This window comes from Penaeus vannamei, chromosome 2 (assembly GCF_042767895.1).
Source record: "Penaeus vannamei isolate JL-2024 chromosome 2, ASM4276789v1, whole genome shotgun sequence".
In the NCBI taxonomy this organism is placed as follows: domain Eukaryota; kingdom Metazoa; phylum Arthropoda; class Malacostraca; order Decapoda; family Penaeidae; genus Penaeus; species Penaeus vannamei.
The window spans coordinates 11,834,825-11,859,824 of NC_091550.1; the positions used below are offsets into that span (position 1 = coordinate 11,834,825).

Below are 25,000 nucleotides of genomic sequence, written 5' to 3' on the forward strand. Positions count from 1 at the left end.
CCCCTCCCCCCTCCCCCCCTCCCCCCCTCCCCCCCCCCCCCCTCCCCCTTCCCACGGTTCGCTCTCCCTCTGTTCTCCCCTTTTGGGTTTTTGTTGTTCCCATTAGCTTGTCGGGTGTTCATTAGTTTTGTTTTTTTTTTGTTCTTCTTTGTTTTACCGCTTGTTTGATGTTTTGCTTTGGCTTTTTTTTTATTATGATTACTTCTTTTTCTGATTTTTTCTGGGTGTTTGTGTTCGTTCGTTTTGTTTGTGTGGGCTTCTGGGGTGTGTTTTGGCGTGTTTGTTTTTTTGTTTAGCCTCCGTGGACGGGGGAGGAAATGAAGGAAAAGGGGGAAAGGAAGACGGGAAATGAGGAATTGAGGAAATGGGATGATTTAATTTTTTTTTTCTCTAGAATTTTCTCGGTTTCCTCTTTTAACTTTGGTCGGCCTCTCGCGACCTTTCTTGGGGAAGCCCCTCCTTGGTCGGGGTTGGGAATCCTTAATGAGCTTACCTTGGGCTTCCTTAAGGGCCCTTTCCCTTGTGGCCTTCCCTTAAGAGCTTCCTTAAATGGCCTTCTTATCTTTTCCCCTTTAAAGGGGCCTTCGGTTAAATGACTTTTCCCCCAAAATGGCCTTCCCTTAAATGACTTTCCCTTGTCCTTCTTTGGTTTTTTTAAATGCTTTCCCTTAAGTTACCTTCTCTTAAGTGGCCTTCCTGAAATTTACCTTCCCGAATTACTTTCCTTTGGTGAGCCCCGGGAGGGGGGAGAAAGGTCAAGAAACGACCTGCCTTAGTGGTGGGGGGGTCAAAAAAACAGATACGGCTGTCTACATGTCCTTACAGTATTTTTTTTTTTTTTTGTGTGTGTGTGTTTGTGTGTGTGTGTGTGTGTTTGTGTGTGTGTGTTTGTGTGTGTGTGTGTGTGTTTTGTTTTGTTTTGTGTTTTGTTTTGTCTTTTTGTGTCTTTTTGTGTTTTGTTTTGTTTTTGTGTGTGTGTGTGTTGTGTGTGTGTGTGTGTGTGTGTGTGTGTGTGTGTGTGTAGGGAGCTAGATAGATATATACATATAACAAAAAGACAGAAACAAATAGTGCAAAGATAGACACATTGACAGACATATAACAACGAGATAACAAAATAAAGACATACAGAGATAATAATAGAAAAAAAGAAAATAAAGAAAAAGAAAAAAAGAAAGATAGATGAGAAAAAAAAATACAACCTCAGTGAAAAACATTTACCTTTTTGCTTGTTTTTCTCGTACCTTTTGGGAGAGATTTTTTTTTCGAGAGATTAAAATATTGTTTTTATTTCTGCTTGATTTGTTTGTTTACGTTGTTTTTTTTGTATTTGTATCGTCATTTATTATTATTTTGTTATTATTATTGTTATTATTATTGTTTTTTTTGATATTGTTATTATTATTAATTGTTATTATTATTATTATTATCTTATTATATTATTATTATATTATATATTTTATTATATTATTATTATCATTATCATATATCATATATCATATATCATATATCATTTAAACATCATCATCATCATCATCATCATCATCATCATCATCATCATCATCATCATCATCATCATCATCATCATCATCATCATCATCATCATCATCATCATCATCATCATCAATCATCATCATCATTATTTAGGAATTTTGCGAAGAAATGATAGATTTTTGAATGTGGTGTCTTTGTCTCGATTTTGTTCATCCCCCCCCCCCCCCCTCTCTCTCTCTCTCTCTCTCTCTCTCTCTCTCTCTCTCTCTCTCTCTCTCTCCCTCCTCTCTCTCCCTCTCCTCCTCTCTCCCCCTCTCTCCCCCTCCCCCTCTTTCTCCCCTCCCCCCTCCTCTCTCCCTCCCTTCCCACCCTCTCTCCTCCTCTCCCCCTCCCTCCCCCCCCTCCCCTTTCCCTCTCTCCCCCCCTCTCTCTCTCCCTCCTCTTTTCCCCCCTCCCCCCCCTCCCCCCTCTCCCCCCTCCCTTACTCATTTACATACTATTCACTCCTCTCTCCTTTTTTTCCCCCCCTCCCTCCCCCCCTTCTCTTCTTCCTCTTTATTTTTTTTTCCCCAGGGGAAAAAAGGGATGAGTGGATGGAGGAGAAAAGGGAAAGAAAAACCCAGGGGGAGGGGGGAGAAGGGGGGGTGGGAGGGGAAAGGGGTGAGGGGGAAGGAAAAGGGGGAAAAAAAGGGAAAAGGGGAAGAGGAGGAAGGGGAAAGGGGGAAAAGGGGGAGGAGAGAGAGGGAGAAGAGGAAAAGGAAAGGGGGACAGGGGGAAAGGGAAGGGGGGAAAAGTGAGAGGGGGGGAAGGAAGGGGAAGGGGGGGGAAGGGGGGGAGAGAGGAAAGGAAGACGCCGCGCGACGACGCCAACCTGGCCGACGCCAACAACAGCGGGCCGTCGCGCAGCATCGCCGAGCTGCTGGCGACGCACCACCACCTGCTGCCGCAGTGGCTGCTGCTGGTGGTGACCGCGCGCCGCACCTCGCGCTCCGTCATCCGCCAGTTCGCGGGCTTCAGGAAGGTGGCGCTGGACGACCTGCGGCGCGGCCACGTGGTGCGCGACGTGCAGCAGTACATCCTGTGCCGCCTGGACCGCGAGCCGGCGCTGCGGCACCACCTGTCGCGCGAGACGGCGGAGATGCTCAACCAGCTGCACATCAAGAGCAACGGCTGCTTCCTGTACCTGGAGCGCGTGCTGGACGGCGTGGCGGAGGGCTGGGTCACGCTCAGGGAGATCCGCCACATCCCCGGCACGCTCAACGGCCTGTACCTGTGGCTGTGCCAGCGCCTGTACCCGCGGCGCCACTTCCAGCGCGTCATGCCCCTGCTGGCGGCGATCCTGGCCGCGCGCGCGCCGCTCTCGCCCGAGGAGCTGCGCCGCGCCGTGGAGACGCGCCTGCCGGACCTCGCCGACGAGGACTGGGCCAAGCGCTGGTCGCTGCTGCGCCGCGTGCTGGCGCCCGACCACGAGCTGCGCGTGCTGCTGTTCCACCACAGCTTCGCCGAGTGGCTGCTGGACGTGAAGCACTGCACGCAGAAGTACCTGGTGGACGTGGCGGACGGCCACGCCATGCTGGCCATGTGCCTCTCCGTGGAGGCGCCCAGCCTCGACGTGACGCAGGTGCACCAGCTGGCGCTCCACCTGTCGCGCATCCACGTGAAGCCGCCCCTCGAGCACTTCCACCTGCCGCTGTGGATGGTGTCGTGCGGCGCGCCCCTGGAGCAGTGCCGCGACCTGCCGCCCCCGCGCGACCCGAGGGCGCTGAGGATCCTGCAGGAGGCGGGCGCTTCCCTCCCGGACGACCAGCCCAACGAGGACGACGAAGACGACGACGACGACGAGGACGAAGAGGATGACGAGGTGGACGAAGCCGGCGACGAGGAAGGGCCGCCCACGGAGGTGAGGTACGAGGAGCTGGAGCAGGAGGAGGAGGAAGAGGAGGAGGGGGAGGTGGAGGCCGAGGTGGAGGTGGCGGCCCACGAGAATGAGGACGAAGGCGAGGCGGAGAGGGACTCGCAGGAGCAGGAAGGGAAAGCGAAGGAGGAGGAGGAGGAGCAGCAGGAAGAGGTGCGGCAGGACACCCTCGAGGAGCTGGCGTGCGAGGTGGACCTTCTGCAGATGAAGGAGCAGTCGATGGAGGAGGAGGAGAAGGAGAAGGACCAAGTCGAGGAGGAGCGGCTGCGGCAGCTGGAGGCCGAGAGTCGGGACTACGAGGAGGAGAAGGATGAAGAGTACGTGACGATGGTGCCGCTGCCGGGGCACTTCGTGGGCGAGGGCACCACGGGCGGCCGCAGCACGGAGGGCGTCAGCACGGGCCGCCACAGCACGAACAGCCGCATCAGCACGGGCGGCCGCCAGAGCACGGGAGGCCGTCAGAGCACGGGCGGGCGGCAGAGCACAGGGGGACGCCAGAGCACGGGCGGGCGACACAGCAGCACGAGCGGGCGGCACAGCAGCGACCACAGCAGCAGTAGCAGTCGGCGGCGCGAGCGTCGTCGCCGGCGGCACCGCGAGGACCCCCTCTACCCGTACCTCCGCGGCGGCCCGGTGGACCAGGTGGACAGCGGCGGCCGCTCCCTCCTGCACAGCGCGGCGCACCAGGGCGACGCCTCCCTGGTGCGCCTCCTGCTGGAGCGCGGGGCGTGTCTGGGCCTGCAGGACAGGGCGGGCCAGACGCCGCTCAACCTGGCGGCACGACATGGCCACGCGGAGGTGGTGGCCACTCTGCTGGGCGCGGGCGCCGACCCCGACCACGCGGACGCCGACGGCTGGACCGCGCTGCGCTCGGCGGCGTGGGGCGGCCACACGGGCGTGGTCACGGCGCTCCTGGCCGGCGGTACGCAGGTGGACTTGGCCGACGGCGACGGGCGGACGGCGCTGCGGGCAGCCGCGTGGGGCGGCCACGAGGACGTTGTCGCCGCGCTGCTGCGGCACGGAGCGGCGGTGAACCGCGCCGACAGCGAGGGCCGCACGCCGCTCATCGCCGCCGCCTACATGGGCCACTCGGAGATCGTGGAGATGCTGCTGGACGCGGGCGCCGACGTCAACCACCAGGACGTGGACGGCAGGACGGCGCTGAGCGTGGCGGCGCTCTGCGTGCCGGCCAGCGAGGGCCACGGCAGCGTCGTCATGACTCTGCTGGAGCGCGACGCCGTCGTCGACCACCAGGACCACGACGGCCTCACGCCGCTGCTCGTCGCCGCCTTCGAGGGACACACGTGAGTATTGGCGACCGCTCATATAGGGGGGAGGGGGAGGGGGCCGGGGAACAAATCCGAAATTTCTCGTATGGATCGCTATAATGGTCCCCATAATTTTGTTGATCGTTTGTGAGGATGCAATCTGTGATATATACGATATATGTTTAGTAACGGTGTAGGGCATTTTAATATGATTTCTGTCAGTGTCTCGGGTACATTGAGTTTGTCTGTTTGATCTAATGCCCTTAATCCGATCCCTTTAGAGTCTCAGAATCTGACTTTTTCACGGCCTTCCTCAGGGAGGTGTGCGAGCTCCTGCTGGAGTACGAGGCGGATGTAGACCACGTGGATCGGTCGGGCAGGACGCCCCTCCTGGCGGCGGCGTCGATGGGGCACGCGGCGGTGGTGGAGCGCCTGCTGTTCTGGGGCTGCTACGTGGACCACATCGACGCCGAGGGCAGGACGGTGCTGAGCGTGGCGGCCGCGCAGGGCTCGCAGGTAAGGGCGCCGAGCCGCGGGAGACGCCCCTGGCCCGGGCGGCGCGGGCTCTGCCTGCTGTTCTTGGCGCCAGGGGTGCGGGTGGACAGGAAGTGATAGTTGGTCTCATTTTTGCATGCATGTTCAGTTTATTGAAGCATTTCTTTTACTCCTTCGTTTGTCCCATGTTACAGGAGACCGTGCGGCTCCTGCTTGACCGCGGGCTCGACGAGACGCACCGCGACAACGCCGGGTGGACGCCGCTGCACTACGCCGCCTTCGAGGGCCACTGCGAGGTGTGCGAGGCGCTGGTGGAGGCGGGTGCGCGCGTCAACGAGGTCGACAACGACGGCAAGCACGCGCTGGTGCTGGCCGCGCAGGAGGGCCACGCCGCCGTGGTGGCGTCGCTGCTGGACGCGGGCGCCAACATCCACCACACGAGCCACGACGGGCGGTCGGCGCTGCGCGTGGCGGCGCTCGAGGGCCACAAGGACGTGGTGCACCTCCTGCTGTGTCGGGAGGCGGACCTGCACTACAAGGACGCCGACGGGCGGTCGACGCTGTACCTGCTGGCCCTGGAGAACCGGCTGGACATGGCGCGCTTCCTGATGGAGAGCAACGCCGACGTGGAGAGCACGGACCTGGAGGGCCGCACGCCCCTGCACGTGACCGCCTGGCAGGGCCACGCCGACATGGTCGCTCTCCTCCTGCAGGGGGGCGCGCGCGTGGACGCGGTCGACAAGGAGAACCGGACGCCGCTGCAGAGCGCGGCCTGGCAGGGCCACGCGGAGGTGGTGCGCCTGCTGCTCGAGCACGGCGCCAACGTGGACCACACCTGCTCGCAGGGCGCCACGGCGCTCAGCATCGCGGCGCAGGAGGGCCACGAGGCCAGCGTGGCCGTGCTGCTGCAGTACGGCGCCAACCCCGCGCACTCGGACCGCTGCGGGCGCACGGCCATCAAGGTGGCGCTGAAGGGCGGCCACATCCACGTGGCGCGCATGCTGGAGGAGAGCCTGATCCAGCAGCAGCAGGCGGGCGGGGTGGGGCGGGGCCTGGCGGCGCCCTCGTCCGTCGGCTCGGGCTCCACGGCCGAGACCAAGCCCTGCTCGGCGCTGCTGTGCCCGGGCCTGACGGCGTCGCCGGCGGAGTCGCCCGAGTCCACCTTCGAGAAGCGCCGCTCCGTGGCGTCTCTCGGCCAGCACTCGTCCTCCAAGTCCTCCGGAAACCTCACCACTTCCACACATTCCTCGGGCGGCCCGCGCGCCCCCACGCCGCGCGAGGCGCACCTGCAGCAGCACCAGCAGCCTCTGGCGCCGCCCGCTCCGTCGGCGCCCCCCGCGTCGGCCATGTCGCCTGTTCTCAGCTTCACGCAGCAGCTGCAGCAGTGCGGGCGCGGGCGTGGGCGGCGCCACCCGCCCCCGCCGCAGCCCGCCCTCACCCCGCTCGACGAACCCGCGTCGCCGCTCTACGCCTCTCCGCCGCTGTCGCCGCTGAGCGACGGTCCGGGCGGAGGGCGACACTTGCCGGCGGGCGCCATCCTGGAGGACGACTACACCGTGCCCCTTCAGCACTCCGCGGTCAGGCCGCCGCGCCCCTCCGCGCCCCCCGTCAGCATCACGCCAGAGGTAAGCAGCTGCGGCTTTGCGCGGCAGACCTTCGGGCTCCGCAACGCCCTAGGGGAGAGGGGGTAAGGTCCCAGGTTTTCTTAGTTGGGAAACGTGTGTCAGAGGGATTCTCTCTTCTGTTAGTAAGCCTCTGCGCATTGCGAGCCTTCCCCGGCTGTCGAGCGCAGCTGGATCTGCCAGCTGTGGTTTGCCTCGGCGGAAGTTTCCCTTCCTTAGCAGCTTGCATGAACGCTCAGAGATTAGGCTGTGGTTGATATAAGCGCTGCGGTGTGGTTTTCATGGCTGCACTAACTGCCGTAGGATTGACTTTGATGAGAACTTATTAAACATATGCAAACAGGTGTCCTTCCAGGTAAGACTGAGTAATCCGGCGCCCTTGTGACGCACTTCATGTCCTTCATTATTTTGCAAGATCGGTCGTCGAGGCGGCGGCGTCCTCAGCGGCGGTGGAGGCGGAGGCGGCGTCGTGCCCGGGCTGGGCGGCATCCCCGGCATGGGCGTGAGCGTGCCGGGCGTGGGCGGCGCAGGCTCGCCCGGCTCCTCCGGCTTCACCTTCACTCAGGACCAGCACATGCGCATCATCCTGGGCACACGATCCCCCGAGCCGCGCCCGCGCCGCAATGGCATCGTCACCAACCCCAGCCTTAAGGCCGCCCATGCGAAGGCCGCCCACCTCCTCAGGAACGGCCTCAGTGGTCGCCCTCGACAGCCACCAGCGAGGCCCAACGGCCTGCCGCTCAAGAAGGAAACGCCGCTATGACCGTAAGTTGAGGCTTCTTGCCGGGTCGAGGTCGGCCCAGGGCTTGCAGCCGGTCACACACGGCTGTGGAGTCGACGGTTCCCTCACGCACGCACTTGCACGCAGTACACCCTCACTCGTTCATCCCCATATCCATTCACGTGCCATCACTCATCCATTCAGTCACTCGTTCAGCCTCGTAATCACTCACCGATTCATTCATTCGTTCATTCTCACTTATTCAATCAGCCAATGATTTACCTTCTGTCAATCATACACTAACACATCCTTAACTATTAATGAATTCAGTAATCAATCACTTATGATGCCCATCATCTTTTACTCACTAAATTCAGTCATGCACTCTTTCTGTCACACTACTCGATTACTCACTTGTCCACACAGCCACTCATTGCCAGACTCACCCATATGCGTGCTTCACAGTTACAACTTAATTTTCCCTTATAGACAGATCAGCACAAATAAGCAAGATTAAAAGTGTAATTGACAAAATGGTAAATTATTGAAATATATATCCAATGATTAAGGATTTGTAGGACAATTTTGAACTTCAGCTGTCTTAGTTATCTCGATACTTGCAAATTAACTATAGTATAATTTTAGTTTGTTATATGGTTTTGAATTTTGGTAATTTTAGTGCTCTTGCAGTTTGACAGGTGTGGTAGTAACTTATGTGAAATGCTAAAGAGCTGAATAGAAATGTTGAAGAGCTGTTGTGGTTTATGCGTGGTTTATGCATGCATGTATTTACTGAAGCTTTTTGGCTAATTTAGCCCTGGGAGAGGAGAAATGGAAATTAAACACATTGTAACAGTTGATTTTACTTTTTACTTAAATAGATTATACACCATGAAAATGGAATTATGAATAAAGGCCAATAATTTCTGCTGAAATATTATTCATAGATTGTAAATGGTCTTTATACTCCTATCAGCCTAGGAAAAAAAAATGCCATAAAGGGCAAGACTAGCATTACACCTATTGAATTTATTTACATTTTCTTTGATATCATGAAATATCATCATCTCACATACTTGCAGAAAGACGAGGATGGAATGCAGTGATTCCCGGCCACAGCACCAAGGATTCCAATGAAGATGCACCACTGTTACTACCGACTACTGAAAAAATAAAACATTGTCCACCTGAAGAGCAGTAAAACATCACGGATAAGCTTTGATGCCTCAGGATAGCGACTAGAAAAAGAACAGAAGAATAGTGTTCTTACTTCTGACAAGCCTCTTGCAACAGATACATACAAATAAGGTATGGAAAGCAGTTTATTTTATATTATTATTTTTAGATTTGTTGATATATATATGAATCACTTTCTTCTAGTGTTTAAAGAGAGATTTGGGAAAATAGTTAGTCAATTTAGCAGACAAATTGAGTTTCAACTGATTGCAGTTTAGTACCTTTAAGTTATAATAATACATTAATGAGCAGTGAAATTATCTGAACCTTTTTTTTCTATCCAGGTTGTTTCTGGTGTGGGTCAAAGAAAGCTTTAGGAAAAGTGAATGAAATTAAAATGCTGGCTTTCTTACCAAGACTTGTAGGACATGAAAGAATGCAGACACGTCAGTTCTCTGTTGATGGTAATAACTTCTATCATAGTAGTGGATAACTAGTTACAGAACAAACAAAGACTATGATAAGAATGAGTGCAACAAAGCAGTGATATCGTAACAGTGGTGGCATCTTTAGTGTCATAATGAGATTCAGAAGCACTCGCATGAAGTTCAGGTTAATGAACCATGGAAAGTGCTTGTGTTTGCAAGGGTAACCACACCCATGTGATTGGAAGTTTATTTATTATACAATTTTTCTTTTTCAACTTGAAAATAATACATTGTCTTCTGTTTTATTAATGAGTGAAGGTGAATATTGGTCATTCAAAAAAGGTGAAGAAAAAAAAAAAAAAAGGCAGAGGAAGTTGACTGGTAACATTTGCAAACACAACTTTGGATCTCTGTGTCACATTTACCGTCCTGGTGCCAAGATAGTGACAATGCTCAGTACAGCGTTTTATCCGCTTGTCTGAGACCCCACACCAAAGTTTGTGCAAGGTTGGCTTGTATGTCAGTTTGAAATCAAGATAAATTTCCCCATCACTGTAATTATGTTCAACTGGATGCGAATTTTGGATTCCTCAGTTCTCAAAGCTAAGACAAAGTAGGACAAAGGATGCACAGATTAGAAAGATAACAGTATGAGTGAAATGATAGTACTTTTTCTTTTAATTTTATTCTACCATCCTTCTTAACGATGCACAGATTGCATGAAAAGTGATAAGTCTTAATCAAGATCTCAAAGTGGTATACAAGCACATCCAAGTGTGTATTGTTGCCTGTTGTATCCTAACTGTATATAGCGGAACCTATCCTAGTCGTGTAGTTCGCTGTGCTGTACCCCATAATGTGCATTTGTAAAAAGTATTCTCCAGCACATGTACAGTTAGCAACATAACCTTTCATGAACATATTACAGTGTGCGATGTAATAATGTACAGCTCTATAACTACGATAATATAAGAATTTGGTTAGTGTAATATGATATTAAAAGGAGAACCATGTCGCTGTGGGGTAAAAAAAAAATTTGTTTCAGCCATTTTCATTTTCCTTATACACAATAAAGGAAAAAAAGAAATCTTTTTTGTTAAGTAACATCAATTTGTATGATTTTACTAAAGTTGTTTACCAAGAAAAAGTAATGCAATGGCAAATTTAAGAAATATACGTTGTTTTTTTTCTACTGTAAAGATATATATATATATCAATGTGCACAAATATTTGGTACATACTAATTGCTGTGAAAGAATTTCTACTGAATGGAAAAAGAAAATGTATATTTAATGATTTTTTGTGGTCTTTCACTAATAGTTGACATGTATAGGTAAAATAACACTACTGATATTGTAAGATATCAGCTTTTGGATTAAGTTCTTATTTATTTGGAAGAGTAGAAACTAAAGGTACATTTTGTAATAATTAAATTACTTAGGGCAAGATCTAAGTATGTTTAATTGCAACTGTAGTGTTCACTATCATTTTGCTTAAATTGTATAAATAATGAGTGAGAAGCCATCTTCTTTATCATTTGATACATATCTCATTTGGTATTGCATATCTTAGCTCTTACTTGTGAAGCAGTAATGGAAAAAAACGGACTCACATTAGGCAGTTTACTGATGTTGTGTTATTCACCTTTTTTCTATTATGTGCTATTTATGCTTAGAATAAATTTTGTATGTGTGGGAGAAAAATAGTTTATTTATTCATTATTTCACTACGTATAACAAGCTAGCAATATATTTATATGGTTAGTCTGTAGTGGGAAAAAAGTGCTCAGAGAAAAAAGGAAAACAGTTATATCAATTTACTTCAGTGTCACAAAACATTCATGGCAGGTGTGGTCATGGAAATGCAAGATTCTAAAAAGAAAAAGGTGGATACTTCTTTAGATCAGCTCGCTACTTTACCAAACTTTGTAATACAGCTAATTAATTGTGCTCAGAATTAGAGTTGTAATAGGTTAATTTTCAGGTATATTTTGAAATGACAAAGAGCATATAATCATTCTACGTATGAGCTCATTTGTTTATGGTAGCTTCTTAGACGTTAACATTGCTTTTTCAGTACCTGCAAGCTCTGAAAATAATGGTTTGTTTAGTTACACTACCATAAGCTTCATTTGGAAACCAGTTAAAAAGTGATATGGTAAACTATTTTCACTAGTCACTTCTGACGTTAGACTATTTGGTCACACTGAAGAAGAAGGCCTTGTTGATATTGTGTAATGATGTAATGGGAGTCGTTTCCATTATGTAGTAGGGTATTGGATGGTGTATTCCCTGCAGTTTCTGATTCCTTATTTACCTTCTGATAAGCATCTGATAAGCAAGCTTTAGTTCAGATTGAGAAGCAGAATTTTTTTCCTAATTTAATGTTAATTACACAATGCAAGTAAATTTATATTCATATCTGAATATGCATTTTGTAGTCTGTACGTATGAGTGTCTTCATCTGTAGACTTGTTCTACAGAATTACCCTGTATTTATTTTGTACAGTATTTTGTAATATGTAAAGCTTATTTCCTTACATGTTACATGTTGTAGCAGCAGTAGCTTAGCTTCAAAAGTTCAGGCCAGCTTTAATATCTTTTTGTTGTATTTTATTGTAAGGACTTATCATGTCCAAAGTGAACATTCATTTCTGATGTTCTACTATGGTGACAATGCCAGAACCACACTGCCAAGACTGCAGTGGGTTCTGCTCTCTTGGTACTGTATTATTGATGATACAGTACAATATAATACAAGCAAGTGAAGAGTAAACTTACCCCCCCTTTTTTTTTAGCAGGTTTGTCTCAATAAACATTGCTGGGGCATGTGGACTATAAAACGCTCAAGCTTTGTATCTAAACACATTTTTGAGTTGGTGCTTCAGTACAGAAAAAAAACTTAATTGTTATTCAATTCTTGTTGTATCAAGTAGGTCAGTTGTAATGGCCTAACATACTGGCATTGTAGTCAGTATTATATACACACAAAAACAAAATAAAACAGGATAATTGACTGTGCATCATGTATTATGATGTTATGTTTGCATAACCAATGTTCCATGTAGAATGAAGCAAAGTATTTTACAAAGAAGTGAATGAATCAGTCAAGACAAAATTACCGTAAGTCAGTGTTCCCACTAATATCTGTATAAGTCAGGATTACCAACATATTTTGTCAGAAAAGCATTCTACAGATTGATGCCAACAGAAGCTCTTGCAATTTTCCATTCAGGTGAAACTTTCAGAATTAGGGATTTCTTACAAAATCTATATAGACATTAATATCATTTTATTTTTTTTTTTATACCTCAAACATTTTTTTGGTTCCATATATTGCACTTCTCTCTCTCAAGTGATACTATTAAAAAGCCATAGTGCAGAAATACTGCTCTTTCTGTTCATGTAGCCTTTGGCTGTAATCCTGTTTAACGATATGTATTGTTAGGCATTACTTGATGTAATTCCAAGAACAGTGAATAAATGATAATCCTGTTGGCATGGTTGTTTTACAGTTCCTGATACATTCCTTATGGTGCATGTATATGGGTACACATCATATAAACATATAAAAGCCATATCCAAATACTCCTAACATTTATTGAATCTTACGCTTTTTGAATGAACTAGTAAAAATGCAGATTGCTTATTATTTTTATATTTGTAAATTCATGTATCTTCTATTATGAAATGAAAAGAGAACATTTACAATAAATAATATTTGGGGCATGCTTTCTTTCCATAGAGAAAAAATAAAATTGCAATAAAAAGTTAGTTTCCTTCTTGCCAAATACTGTAATTAAATCAAAGTTGGAACCTAAACTGGAATCTCTGTTCTTTGTGAAGAATTCTGTGCAATAGGTCTAAAGACTAATTTTGTTCACCTCTGTCTGCCAAAGTCAATGTCTGTATACCTGCCTGAGGTTGGTCATGTTTATCTGTGTCTGCCTGATGTGGTCTATGTAAGCATGCCTGGTGTGGTCTCTCTTTATGTTTGGCTGGCGTGGTCTATGCCTATATGCCTGCTTGAAGTTGTCTGTGTCTGTATATCTGCCTGAGATTTTCTGTGTCTGTATGCCTGCTTGAGGTTGTCTGCGACTGAATGCCTGCTTGAGGTTGTCTGAGTCTGTATGCCTGCCTAAGGTTGTCTGTGTGTATGACTGCCTGAGGTTGTCTGTGTCTGTATGCCTGCCTGAGGTTGTCTGTGTCTGTATGCCTGCCTGAGGTTGTCTGTGTCTGTATGCCTGCCTGAGGTTGTCTGTGTCTGTATGCCTGCCTGAGGTTGTCTGTGTCTGTATGCCTGCCTGAGGTTGTCTGTGTCTGTATGCCTGCCTGAGGTTGTCTGTGTCTGTATGCCTGCCTGAGGTTGTCTGTGTCTGTATGCCTGCCTGAGGTTGTCTGTGTCTGTATGCCTGCCTGAGGTTGTCTGTGTCTGTATGCCTGCCTGAGGTTGTCTGTGTCTGTATGCCTGCCTGAGGTTGTCTGTGTCTGTATGCCTGCCTGAGGTTGTCTGTGTCTGTATGCCTGCCTGAGGTTGTCTGTGTCTGTATGCCTGCCTGAGGTTGTCTGTGTCTGTATGCCTGCCTGAGGTTGTCTGTGTCTGTATGTCTGCCTGAGGTTGTCTGTGTCTGTATGCCTGCCTGAGGTTGTCTGTGTCTGTATGCCTGCCTGAGGTTGTCTGTGTCTGTATGCCTGCCTGAGGTTGTCTGTGTCTGTATGCCTGTTTTACGTTGTCTGCGTGTGTACGTCTTCCTGTCGTCTGTCTGCATGTCTGCCTGTATGCCTGCTTCTCGCTCTCTCTGCCTCCCCATTCCTCTCTCTCTCTCTCTCTTCTTCCTTTTCTCTCTTCCATCACTTTAACATACTTATACCTGTCTCTTCTTATCTGGCCTTATCTCTCTTGTTATCGCTTTCATCACCATTACTGCTGTTGTCATCGTTCTTTTTTATCAGTAATACATACATGATATCTGAAAAAAGGAAGAAACGTGAGAGTGGGAAAATGATGAGAATTACAGATAATTACAAAAGAGGAGTAAGAGGGAAAGTATTGTGTAAAGATGCTTGAATATTATAATACTTTTTCTTTATTGATTACTTTGATTCTGTTGGCTTATTACTATTATATATCGAAATAAAATGTGCACTTGGCAGGTTGTTCTTGCTGGTGAAAAGTGGATTTTATGATAATTATTTGGAATATAAAACATTTTCTTAGACATGTCAAATTTATCCTATTATCACGAGCATGTGAGCTGCTTTTTTTCCTCGATAAAGAAAAGGAAGAAAAGAAGAAAAAGGAGAAAAAAAAAATCCCTTCTATCTCTCCCTCTGTTTTAATCTAATTACTTTTCAGTAACCCATCATTTCAGGACCAAAAGGAAAAAAAAATATGAACTGTTGTATAAAGACAATTGCAGGGAAAAAATCGTTTATCTAATTTGACAAATTCAAACTGACAACTTACTACAAACCACTCAGAAATATTGTCGTTTTTGCGATCAACAAACACCATTGTATCAAGTGTGAGCACTGGCGTCCGACTACCACCATACTACCCTCTAGAACTGCTCAACCTGTAAATCCAAATCATTAACTCATTCCTAACCCTTTTCGCTGCTATACTATACCATAGTGGTATAAGTCCTTGAAGTCTAGCACGTTTATTGCAACCGTTATCCATTAACCAGAACTGATGTAAAGTGTTCGGGAGTTCAGGGTAATGTGTAGTCGATAATGGTAATAGCTCTCATTATCCCTAATCCAAAGGGGAAAGAGGTAACCTACAGAATCTCTCGAGGTAGAGGCAATGACTATACAGTATGTGAAAGATTGGAAAAAAATCTATTCCTAGCGTTAGGAAGCATGTGCGCTCTGAAGCAGTTGCCAGCGCCATCTATTGTTCTGGTTGAGCACTTACCCGATGAACACAGATATTCCGAAAGTTTTCCTATCTTTCGTATATTGTGACAGTATTTGGCAGAGGCTATACGTCGTCCAACGTTTGCCCGCTATATAATTGTCTTTGTACACGCATAATATATAATATTTTCAATGCTGTATATATATACAATGCTGTATAGTCTGGCACACTTAGAAACGAGTTTTGTGGGCCGTTCCCATAGAGAAACGTTAATTCTGTATCTTCTAATTTTTCATTATTTGATAATTGGAACACCTGTAGCAGTGCTTCATAGAATGAACAGTGCTGTTGCAGGACACATTTGGGGAATTACTGACATTCTAGCAACTTAGATATTCAAAAATTATATTAATATCAAATGACTTAAACGAACGGAATGTCAGCGTAATGGTTCAGTGGGAGGCGACGACTCAGTTCGAGCTCATCTGTCGGCGCGAAATAGATTCTATATTCTATCTCTGGTGATCTCTAGAGCCGGGAAGTCTACCCTCGACGTCTGACTTATCTGCTTTGTCATATTTTATCGCTGGCAGTCATTTTTTTTTTTTGGGGGGGGGGGAGACTCAACAATGCATTTTTTTGTTGTCCGGAATTATAGTTGCATGACATCGTGTAATATCTATTGCTTGAAGATTATTTATGGTCTGGTTACATAATATTGTGGCTGGAAATATTCTACCAATATAGCTTAAAATGGATTGCAAGGAAGATTTCGATAAAATGATTTATTAAGATCATAAACTTTAACTGGAAATTACCTGCTTGCTCTACGAATTAATCATGAACATTTGGCAAGAGATTTCCCCAGATGATTAAAGCCCACTCTGATAGCAAACCGAATATTACTGGTTTGAAATGAAACAAATCAAAAGAAATACTAGTTTACTCTAAACGCCCCTTGTTGTACGAGTTACCATGTATTATTTATAACTTTTCAACCAAACACAATAGGCGTTGTTAATGAGTATCGCATATATTCAAGGCATTCACTAATGAGACAACTTAGCCAGTGAAAGTTGATGCTACATGTATATCTTAATAAGATATATGTTAAGATATGTTCTAAATACCCATACCATATGGCCTCAAAATAATCTAAAATTGTTTACGTTCGTTATCCTTAGGCTTCGAGGGGGGGGGGGGGTACCGGTGCGACCAACGGTGATATGTAACGTTCCTATTTTTGTATAATTTGATAATTTAAGAGAAAGACAATTGCTGAATCTAATCTTTTCCTTGAAGAATTACTCCTATGAAAAGACTTGTTATGATAAAGATTATGTTGAGCAAAGAGGGATCCGTACGTATTATTTGCTTAGGTCTCTCGTTGACGGACTCCGGGCGTAAGACGTTCATAAGCTGGTTATAGGAAATGGACACGATGGGGGAAATATATGATAAGCACTGCCTTGGTTCTCTCTCTCTCTCTCTCTCTCTCTCTCTCTGTGTGTGTGTGTGTGTGTGTGTGTGTGTGTGTGTGTGTGTGTGTGTGTGTGTGTGTGTGTGTGTGTGTGTGTGTGTGTGTGTGTGTGTGTGTATGTATGTATGTATGTATGTATGTATGTGCGTGTGTGTGTGTGTGTGCGTGTGCGTGCGTGTGAGTGTGTGTGTGTGTGTGTGTGTGTGTGTGTGTGTGTGTGTGTGTGTGTGTGTGTGTGTGCGTGTGTGTGTGTATCTGTGTGTGTGCGTGTGTGTGTGTATCTGTCTGTCTGTCTCTTGTCTGTGTATCTGTCTGTCTGTCTGTCTCTTGACTCACTGTCTGTCTCTCTGTCTCACTCTTGCGTTCTGGAAAGCCGACACTCCACCCACGAACAAGACAAAGTAGTCTCAGTGCACAAAAATCTGATACAAGAAGACTAGAGAACATTACCCACAAGCCTCAACGTTGCGTTTGCTACTGACGTTCACACAAGAGTTGAAACAAGATTAACTATTTTGTAACCAAGAAAAAAACTTGTAATTTGTAGTTTACTTACGCCAGAGTGAATCGGCATCCAGCCAATCTCAAGACACATTGCAGCGGCTTCTTTTTGCATCGTTGCAGCCGGGAAATGACCGAGATTAGTCCTGATACGCCGCACTCGGCATCGGGTACAAGCTCGCTGCAATGGAAAGAGGCTTCACTGTAAGTAGGTCTGGTGAGTTTAACCCACTTTTAAAAACGCGTATTTCCCCCTGTTTATTATTTATCTATTCATTCACTCATCCCATATTTTTTTCATCCATTCACTCATTTATATCATCCTTTTGTTTATTCATTCGTATATTTTTTTTCTATTTATTCATTTATTTCATTTTTCTCTGTGATTCGAAAGCTTTCTTGGTTCCGAAGCGCATCGAACCTTCAAGTACACCGGAGGAGTCTGTGAAACCTTAAAATTTTCTTCCCTTTTAATAAGAATTGCTAAATTTTGTTTTCTTTTGAGCATTGGTTAGTGCTACGTCGGTTTTTTATTTTTTATCTTTTATAAGGATTGCATGTTGTTAAATAGGTTTCTTGCTTTGAGATAAATGCTTGTTATTAAATCGGTTTCTTGCTTTTAGAGAAATGATGAGAATTACGTCGGTTTATGGTTTAATTTTGAGTATCTGTTGGTGCCACGTCGGCTTCATGTCTTCTAATGGTGAATGGTTAGTTTTATAAGCAGCTTCCTTGTTTTTTTTTTTGAGGATTAGTTAATATTACTGCGGTTATCGTCCCCTTTTTCCTGCGATGAAATTCGTACCCAGTTGCTTGCAGGAACGTCCTTGAAGTTTTCACTAATGATCAAAACAAAACAAGTCTATAAGACAAGAAACACCGAGAAATTCACCTGTAGTTAATTTGGCTGATAATATCCATTCCTATCATATACAACGAATTCGAAGAAGTCTAAGATTCTCCAAGTAGTGAATAAGAACCTCACTCACAATTAAAAAAGAGTATACAAGACAAAATAATCACTACTTAGTTCATTACGTCCTTATGCTCGCTATTTAAGAGGATATAAGTATGATTCTGAACCTCGTCAAAGGAGTTTTGTAAAAAGGGTTCATCTGACGTAGTTCTACCGAGGGTGCTTGACCGGCTCTCCGCACACTCTGAGGGAGGGGGTCGCCGTGTCCCGCGGTTGCTCGGGTTTCATGAGACCTTTCCACTTTGAGCCAAAAGGAGAATCTCCGTTACTCAGACACGGACACGTACATAGACACAGACACAGACACAGACACATATACACACGGACACACACACACACGGACACACTCTCACACGGACACACACACACACAGACACATACACACACGGACACATACACACACGGACACATACACACACGGACACATACACACACGGACACATACACACACGGACACATAAACACACGGACACACACACACACGGACACGTATATAGACACAGACAGACACAAACACACAATTATTCTTATGTTTTTTTTTTACTACATTATTTATGCAATTCGTTACGGTCATAATCATTAATAAAATCTTCAGACATTATCACTTGTTTTAAATACATCGTATCGGAAAACACACACACACACACACACACACACACACACACACACACACACACACACACACACACACACACACACACACACACACAAAATGCAGTTCAGGAGTCATTCCTCTTCTGGTAACACTGTCTGTGAGGGATATGATTGCATAGGAAATCTTTCAACTTACAGGACTGATCTTTTCTGATTAGTTATGAATGGCTGCCGTCTTCTGCAATGAAACTCTGCAAGGATAAGATTAAGCATCTATTCAAACGTGAATCTCGCCCAAATAAGCGGCAAGAAGCGCCAATAAAAAGAGAAAAGAGAAAAAAATATATATATAAAGAAAAGAAAAAGGAAAAAAATACTGGTTGATTTAGCGTGAATTTTTTTTTCTTTCTTTTTTTCCTCCTCGTTCGGTGATCAAGATTATCTTTCAGAATTAGCATGGTGTTATAAACACGTTTTTTTTTAAGGTGTTGGCATTCAGGTTAAATGGCTGCCAGAAGGAACTATGTGTATATCGCATCGTTCTTCTATATTTTACTTTATCTTACCTTGACATTTAACAGGCTATGCTTTAAATATTATCCAGATATTACGAAAGATCCTCTACTAAAAGGTACAGAGATTGAAGTCTGGATTTAGGACAAACAACTCCATAAAGAACGATAGAACAAACAGCCAGACCAAATTAGCTATCGCTTAAGAAGGAAGAGCAATATCGTATCCTCACGGGCCATATGAGACATCCTTTGAAGCCTCTATCATCAATAGGGACATATTGGATCACACGACCACTTGTAAGAACTCTCCAGCTGTTTTTTTTTTATTGCCTTTGTGATGGAAGAATATTTCCTACTTGAACCGGAACTTTGTAGCTCGAAAGAAACTTGTATATAAGTCTGGGTGATGGTCATCTTGGCAGCGTCCAATAGCGTTTTCTTTGCCTTGGGTTCATATTGTGTTTATTTGTAATTTATTTCTAATTTGTAATTTCTATCTTACGTCCGCCGCTCCGACGTCGTCGCCCCTGCTATCGGGGCCAAGTTTGTCGGTATCGGGGCCAAGTTTGTCGGTATCGGGGCCAAGTTTGTCGGTATCGGGGCCAAGTTTGTCGCTATCGGGGCCAAGTTTATCGCAATAAAACCTACATATTTGACTTGTACAGAGTGAGAGGAATCCAACGATACCAAAATCGTCGATATCGGAGCGGCGAAGTTAATATAATAAAATATAATAAAAAGTAATATAATAAAATGACCGTAATTCGTAAGTGGAAAGGAGGTTGTTTAGGGAAATGTTGTTTTTTAAGTGTTAGGAAATCAAACAAGTTTTAAAGTAGTGGTTTCTAACCTGGGAAAGCGGTAGTCAATTGTCGGGGAAAAGGAAGTTCTCTTATGTGTATTTTTCTCTGATAAACAAAAGCATCATCTTTCCAAACTTTGTCTTTTTATAATCAATCGCTACCCCTCGAATTCCATGGTGGGGAGGTGGGGGGGGAGGGATGATAATAACGAGGCAAAGAGCAATACAGGGATAAAAACGGATATATGAACAAGCATAGCATAATTTTTTTTTTTGAATAATCATGTCCTTATGCTTTCTCCTTTTCTTCTTTTCAAATTCAAAGGCAATTAATCAGTATATTTTTAAAGGTGTAAGAGGGGGGGGAGGAGCGTGGAGTGAAGAACCAGTTCCTTGAGGGGAAGCAAGTAGCGAAATGTCAACAAACCTCTCGTAAAAAAGAAATGATGAACGTGTTTTCCCACAATACAAATACCAGGAAAATTACAACACTAAATATAGATATTTGTAAGGTACAGGTCAAACGACACCACAAGAATCTGAAACCGATCCCGATTTTCTAAAAAAGAAAGAAAAAATCTCTATAGAATACACGGAAACCCAAACAAAATTTGCTTGAAAGACGGACAAAACAAATACTCCGAAGAAAACCCCGACTACAAGTATCTCCCTTGCAACAGGTCTCTCTCTCCCTCAACAGACTACAAGTATCTCCCTTGCAACAGGTCTCTCTCTCCCTCAACAGACTACAAGTATCTCCCTTGCAACAGGTCTCTCTCTCCCTCAACAGACTATAAGTACCTCCCTTGCAACAACAGGTCTCTCTCTCCCTCAACAGACTACAAGTATCTCCCTTGCAACAGGTCTCCTCTCCCTCAACAGATTATTAGTATCTCCCTTGCAACAGGTCTCTCCCTCCCTCAACAGACTACAAGTATCTCCCTTGCAACAGGTCTCTCTCTCCCTCAACGGACTACAAGTATCTCCCTTGCAACAGGTCTCTCTCTCCCTCAACGGACTACAAGTATCTCCCTTGCAACAGGTCTCCTCTCCCACAACAGACTACAAGTATCTCCCTTGCAACAGGTCTCTCCCTCAACAGACTACAAGTATCTCCCTTGCAACAGGTCTCTCCCTCAACAGACTACAAGTATCTCCCTTGCAACAGGTCTCCTCTCCCTCAACAGACTACAAGTATCTCCCTTGCAACAGGTCTCTCCCTCAACAGACTACAAGTATCTCCCTTGCAACAGGTCTCTCCCTCAACAAACTACAAGTATCTCCCTTGCAACAGGTCTCTCCCTCAACAGACTACAAGTATCTCCCTTGCAACAGGTCTCTCTCTCCCTCAACAGACTACAAGTATCTCCCTTGCAACAGGTCTCTCTCTCCCTCAACAGACTACAAGTATCTCCCTTACAACAGGTTTCTCCCTCAACAGACTACAAGTATCTCCCTTGCAACAGGTCTCTCTCTCCCTCAACAGACTATAAGTACCTCCCTTGCAACAGGTCTCTCTCTCCCTCAACAGACTATAAGTACCTCCCTTGCAACAACAGGTCTCCTCTCCCTCAACAGACTACAAGTATCTCCCTTGCAACAGGTTTCTCCCTCAACAGACTACAAGTATCTCCCTTGCAACAGGTCTCCTCTCCCTCAACAGACTACAAGTATCTCCCTTGCAACAGGTTTCTCCCTCAACAGACTACAAGTATCTCCCTTGCAACAGGTCTCTCTCTCCCTCAACAGACTATAAGTACCTCCCTTGCAACAGGTCTCTCTCTCCCTCAACAGACTATAAGTACCTCCCTTGCAACAACAGGTCTCCTCTCCCTCAACAGACTACAAGTATCTCCCTTGTAACAGGTCTCTCTCTCCCTCAACAGACTATAAGTATCTCCCTTGCAACAGGTCTCTCTCTCCCTCAACAGACTATAAGTATCTCCCTTGCAACAGGTCTCTCTCTCCCTCAACAGACTACAAGTATCTCCCTTGCAGCAACAGGTCTCCTCTCCCTCAACAGACTACAAGTATCTCCCTTGCAACAGGTCTCTCTCTCCCTCAACAGACTACAAGTATCTCCCTTGCAACAGGTCTCTCCCTCAACAGACTACAAGTATCTCCCTTGTAGCAACAGGTCTCCTCTCCCTCAACAGACTACAAGTATCTCCCTTGCAACAGGTCTCTCTCTCCCTCAACAGACTACAAGTATCTCCCTTGCAACAGGTCTCTCTCTCCCTCAACAGACTACAAGTATCTCCCTTGCAACAGGTCTCTCTCTCCCTCAACAGACTACAAGTATCTCCCTTGCAACAGGTCTCTCTCTCCCTCAACAGACTACAAGTATCTCCCTTGCAACAGGTCTCTCTCTCTCCCTCCACAGACTATTAGTATCGACCAAATCCTCACCGTACTGGCGATAGAGGAGTATTTAACCTTCCCTCCACCGCTAGGCCTTCCACCCCGGCTCTCTCGCTGTTAACCCATCGATCACGGGTAGTAATCGTCCACTGGGGATTACTGTGAGATTCCCCCTCTAGTACGGCCCATTAGGTCTATGGGATCTTGAGGCTCGGGGATAGACGGGGATAATGGTACGGAGAAGTACTGTTGCTTGGCTTAAAGCTCCTTATAGGCTGGTGGTGGTTTTGGGGTTCGGGGATCAGCTGTATCGGGGTACACAGTAGGTTATATGGCATGTTATACTTTTCCTTTTATTATCGGTAAGGTCTGGATATGCGTTTTCGGTTTGTTATACAGTTATGGTGTGATTGTTTTTAGTTTATTGTGCTGTACTAATTTAATTTAGTTATTTTTTTTTAGTTCATTATACTCCTATGCATGCAATTATTCATCTATTTGACTTGCCTATACGTAATTGCCGAATTCTTGATAAAAGGTTTCATGAACGGAATTGAAACAACTCTCATTCAAAAAATAAATATCTTGGCCCTGGTATAACCGTATATACTGACAATCTATATTCATTCTATCATAGAAGCAAAAATGTATAAAAATCATTCTAAACATAGTTTATATTTATTTTTCTATTTAATTTATTAGAAATTGAATGATGCAAATGAAACTGAAATTGTGTGTAGGTTTACATGTATGTATAGATATAATATAATATTTTATGTAATATGATATATAGACCTTATTCTAGGTTTCAGTTCCTGGTAAATCATTTTCTTTTTTAGGTTAATAACACAGGCTTGGTTACAGCTACAGTGATATACATTATTTGATACTGAGAATATATATCAAACAATAGTTTTTATTTTCTTTGAACTTGCATATGGGTGTTTTTACTTCATTGTTTGTTTCATTACATATTCATATTGTACTTGTTTTTTCATCAATTGTCTAACTTAGCAATGTTATCGTTTTTCCTCTATTTCGGAACCCCCATGGAAAAATATGACAGTCGCAAAGCGCATTCATTTCCTAACGTTTTTTTTTCGCCTCGTGAGCGGCACCGAGACACACAAAACATTGACATTTATTATTCTTGCGTGGAGACTAACGTTATAAATCACGTATACAATAAAAAATTATACACAGAAAATCCATTACGCCATCCAGCCTTCGCCACAAACAAAAAAAAAAAAAACAAAAAAAAAAAAAAAAAAAAAAAAAAAAGAAAAAAAAAAGAAAGAAAGAAAGAAAAAAAAAAACAATTATTCACCTCATACCAAAATAATAATAATAATAATAAAAAATCCAATAAAGTATTATTAACAAATGACAGTCTGGGAAAAAAATGTTGAAAAATAAGCAACACAAGGGTGTCCTCAGTATCACTGGCTGGCGACACGCGGTGCAGAATCTCGCGCCAATATTGAGCGACGACCTAAAGATTTTCGTTACATTTCAAAACTGAAAATAATTCTTGTTTCGTTTTAAGGATGTGATTCATTTTACCTTTTATGGGATACTGATTATTTACCTTGTAGTTTGGAAAGAAAAAGAAGAAAATATAATGTAATTTGAAAGGGAGAGAAAAAAGATATTAAAAAAACAACTTTATGCAATTCTTGTTCATATATTCGTAATGCTTTCAGTCCTGTATTGCTCTATACCTCGTTATTATTCATTGGTTGATTGATTAATTTTCTAAAGATTTCAGTAACGTATTGTATTGTAACGTATCAGTTAATTAGGATATTCATTGTACTTATCTCTCTACACAAAGGAGCCTGTCCTGAGACCAGCACTTATTGATTATATTAATTTAATCATAGACACGTCTTGCCTTCGGTATGATTCGGAGTATTTTTTATTTTTTATTATTATTATTATTTTTTTTACCAACTAGAGGATATGTGAATGATATAAGTATAATGCCACAGCCCTTCAGGTATGTAGAACTGATGTTTATTTAACAGCCCTTTACATAAATATAAGTTTTTTACAGGGCATGTACGATGTTCTGTAAATAAATCTCATCAAATCAAACCTCCATACTTGCGCGCGTGCAGACACATATATATATTAAGAGGAATCACCAATTTAAATCCTCGCTTGGCTGGACAGTCGGTTACACATCTGTAAGTATTCGCACGAACACTTACACATATACAAACAAACAGTCGCACACACTCATACACACACACATTATTTTCATATATATATATTATGTATTTATGTTTATGTATGAATAACGACAAGCCAATACGAAAGAAGGTTTACATTTCCTATCCACATTCAGGACCTGGAAAACCCATCGAGTTTCGTGTCCCTTCGTGTGTTCTAGAGGCGAGCTTCTGCCTTTTTCTTCATTCTTTCCTTCCCCGCAGAGCACATCATACCTGCCCTCGATTCCCATGGGCTGGTATGTGGCCATCGTCCCGTTTGTGGGTAGATTCACTTCCCAAAACACACAGAACCCGACTCGGCTTTTCTGTGTAAATACAGAGCCACACACACACACGGGTCGCCTTCGCCGCGGCCTCACAGCTCATCTGTGAATATGTGTGATTTTTTTTTTGTAAATCAAGAAGCCTTAGAGATAGATAGATAGATAGATAGACACAGAGATAGCGATAGAGATAGAGGGAAAGGGAGAGGGAGAGGGAGAGGGAGAGGGAGAGGGAGAGGGAGAGGGAGAGGGAGAGGGAGAGAGAAGGAGAAAGAGGGAGAGCGGGAGAG

At 45.0% G+C, this 25,000-nt stretch overlaps 2 protein-coding genes across 4 annotated transcripts in view; one reads left to right on the forward strand and one right to left on the reverse strand.

Annotated features, from left to right (window-relative positions):
- LOC113821856 (innexin inx2) overlaps window positions 1-25,000 on the reverse strand; it is a 323,879-nt gene that overhangs the window by 105,652 nt on the left and 193,227 nt on the right. The gene's annotated exons all lie outside the window — the stretch shown is intronic.
- On the forward strand, window positions 2,342-12,617 carry LOC113823294 (ankyrin repeat domain-containing protein 50; the record flags this gene model as incomplete). The annotated part of the gene is made up of 6 exons (XM_070127644.1): window positions 2,342-4,713; window positions 4,995-5,193; window positions 5,367-6,797; window positions 7,210-7,559; window positions 8,598-8,823; window positions 9,036-12,617. Coding segments are annotated over 4 exons (4,350 nt in total), but the record flags the coding sequence as incomplete, so codon positions are not given.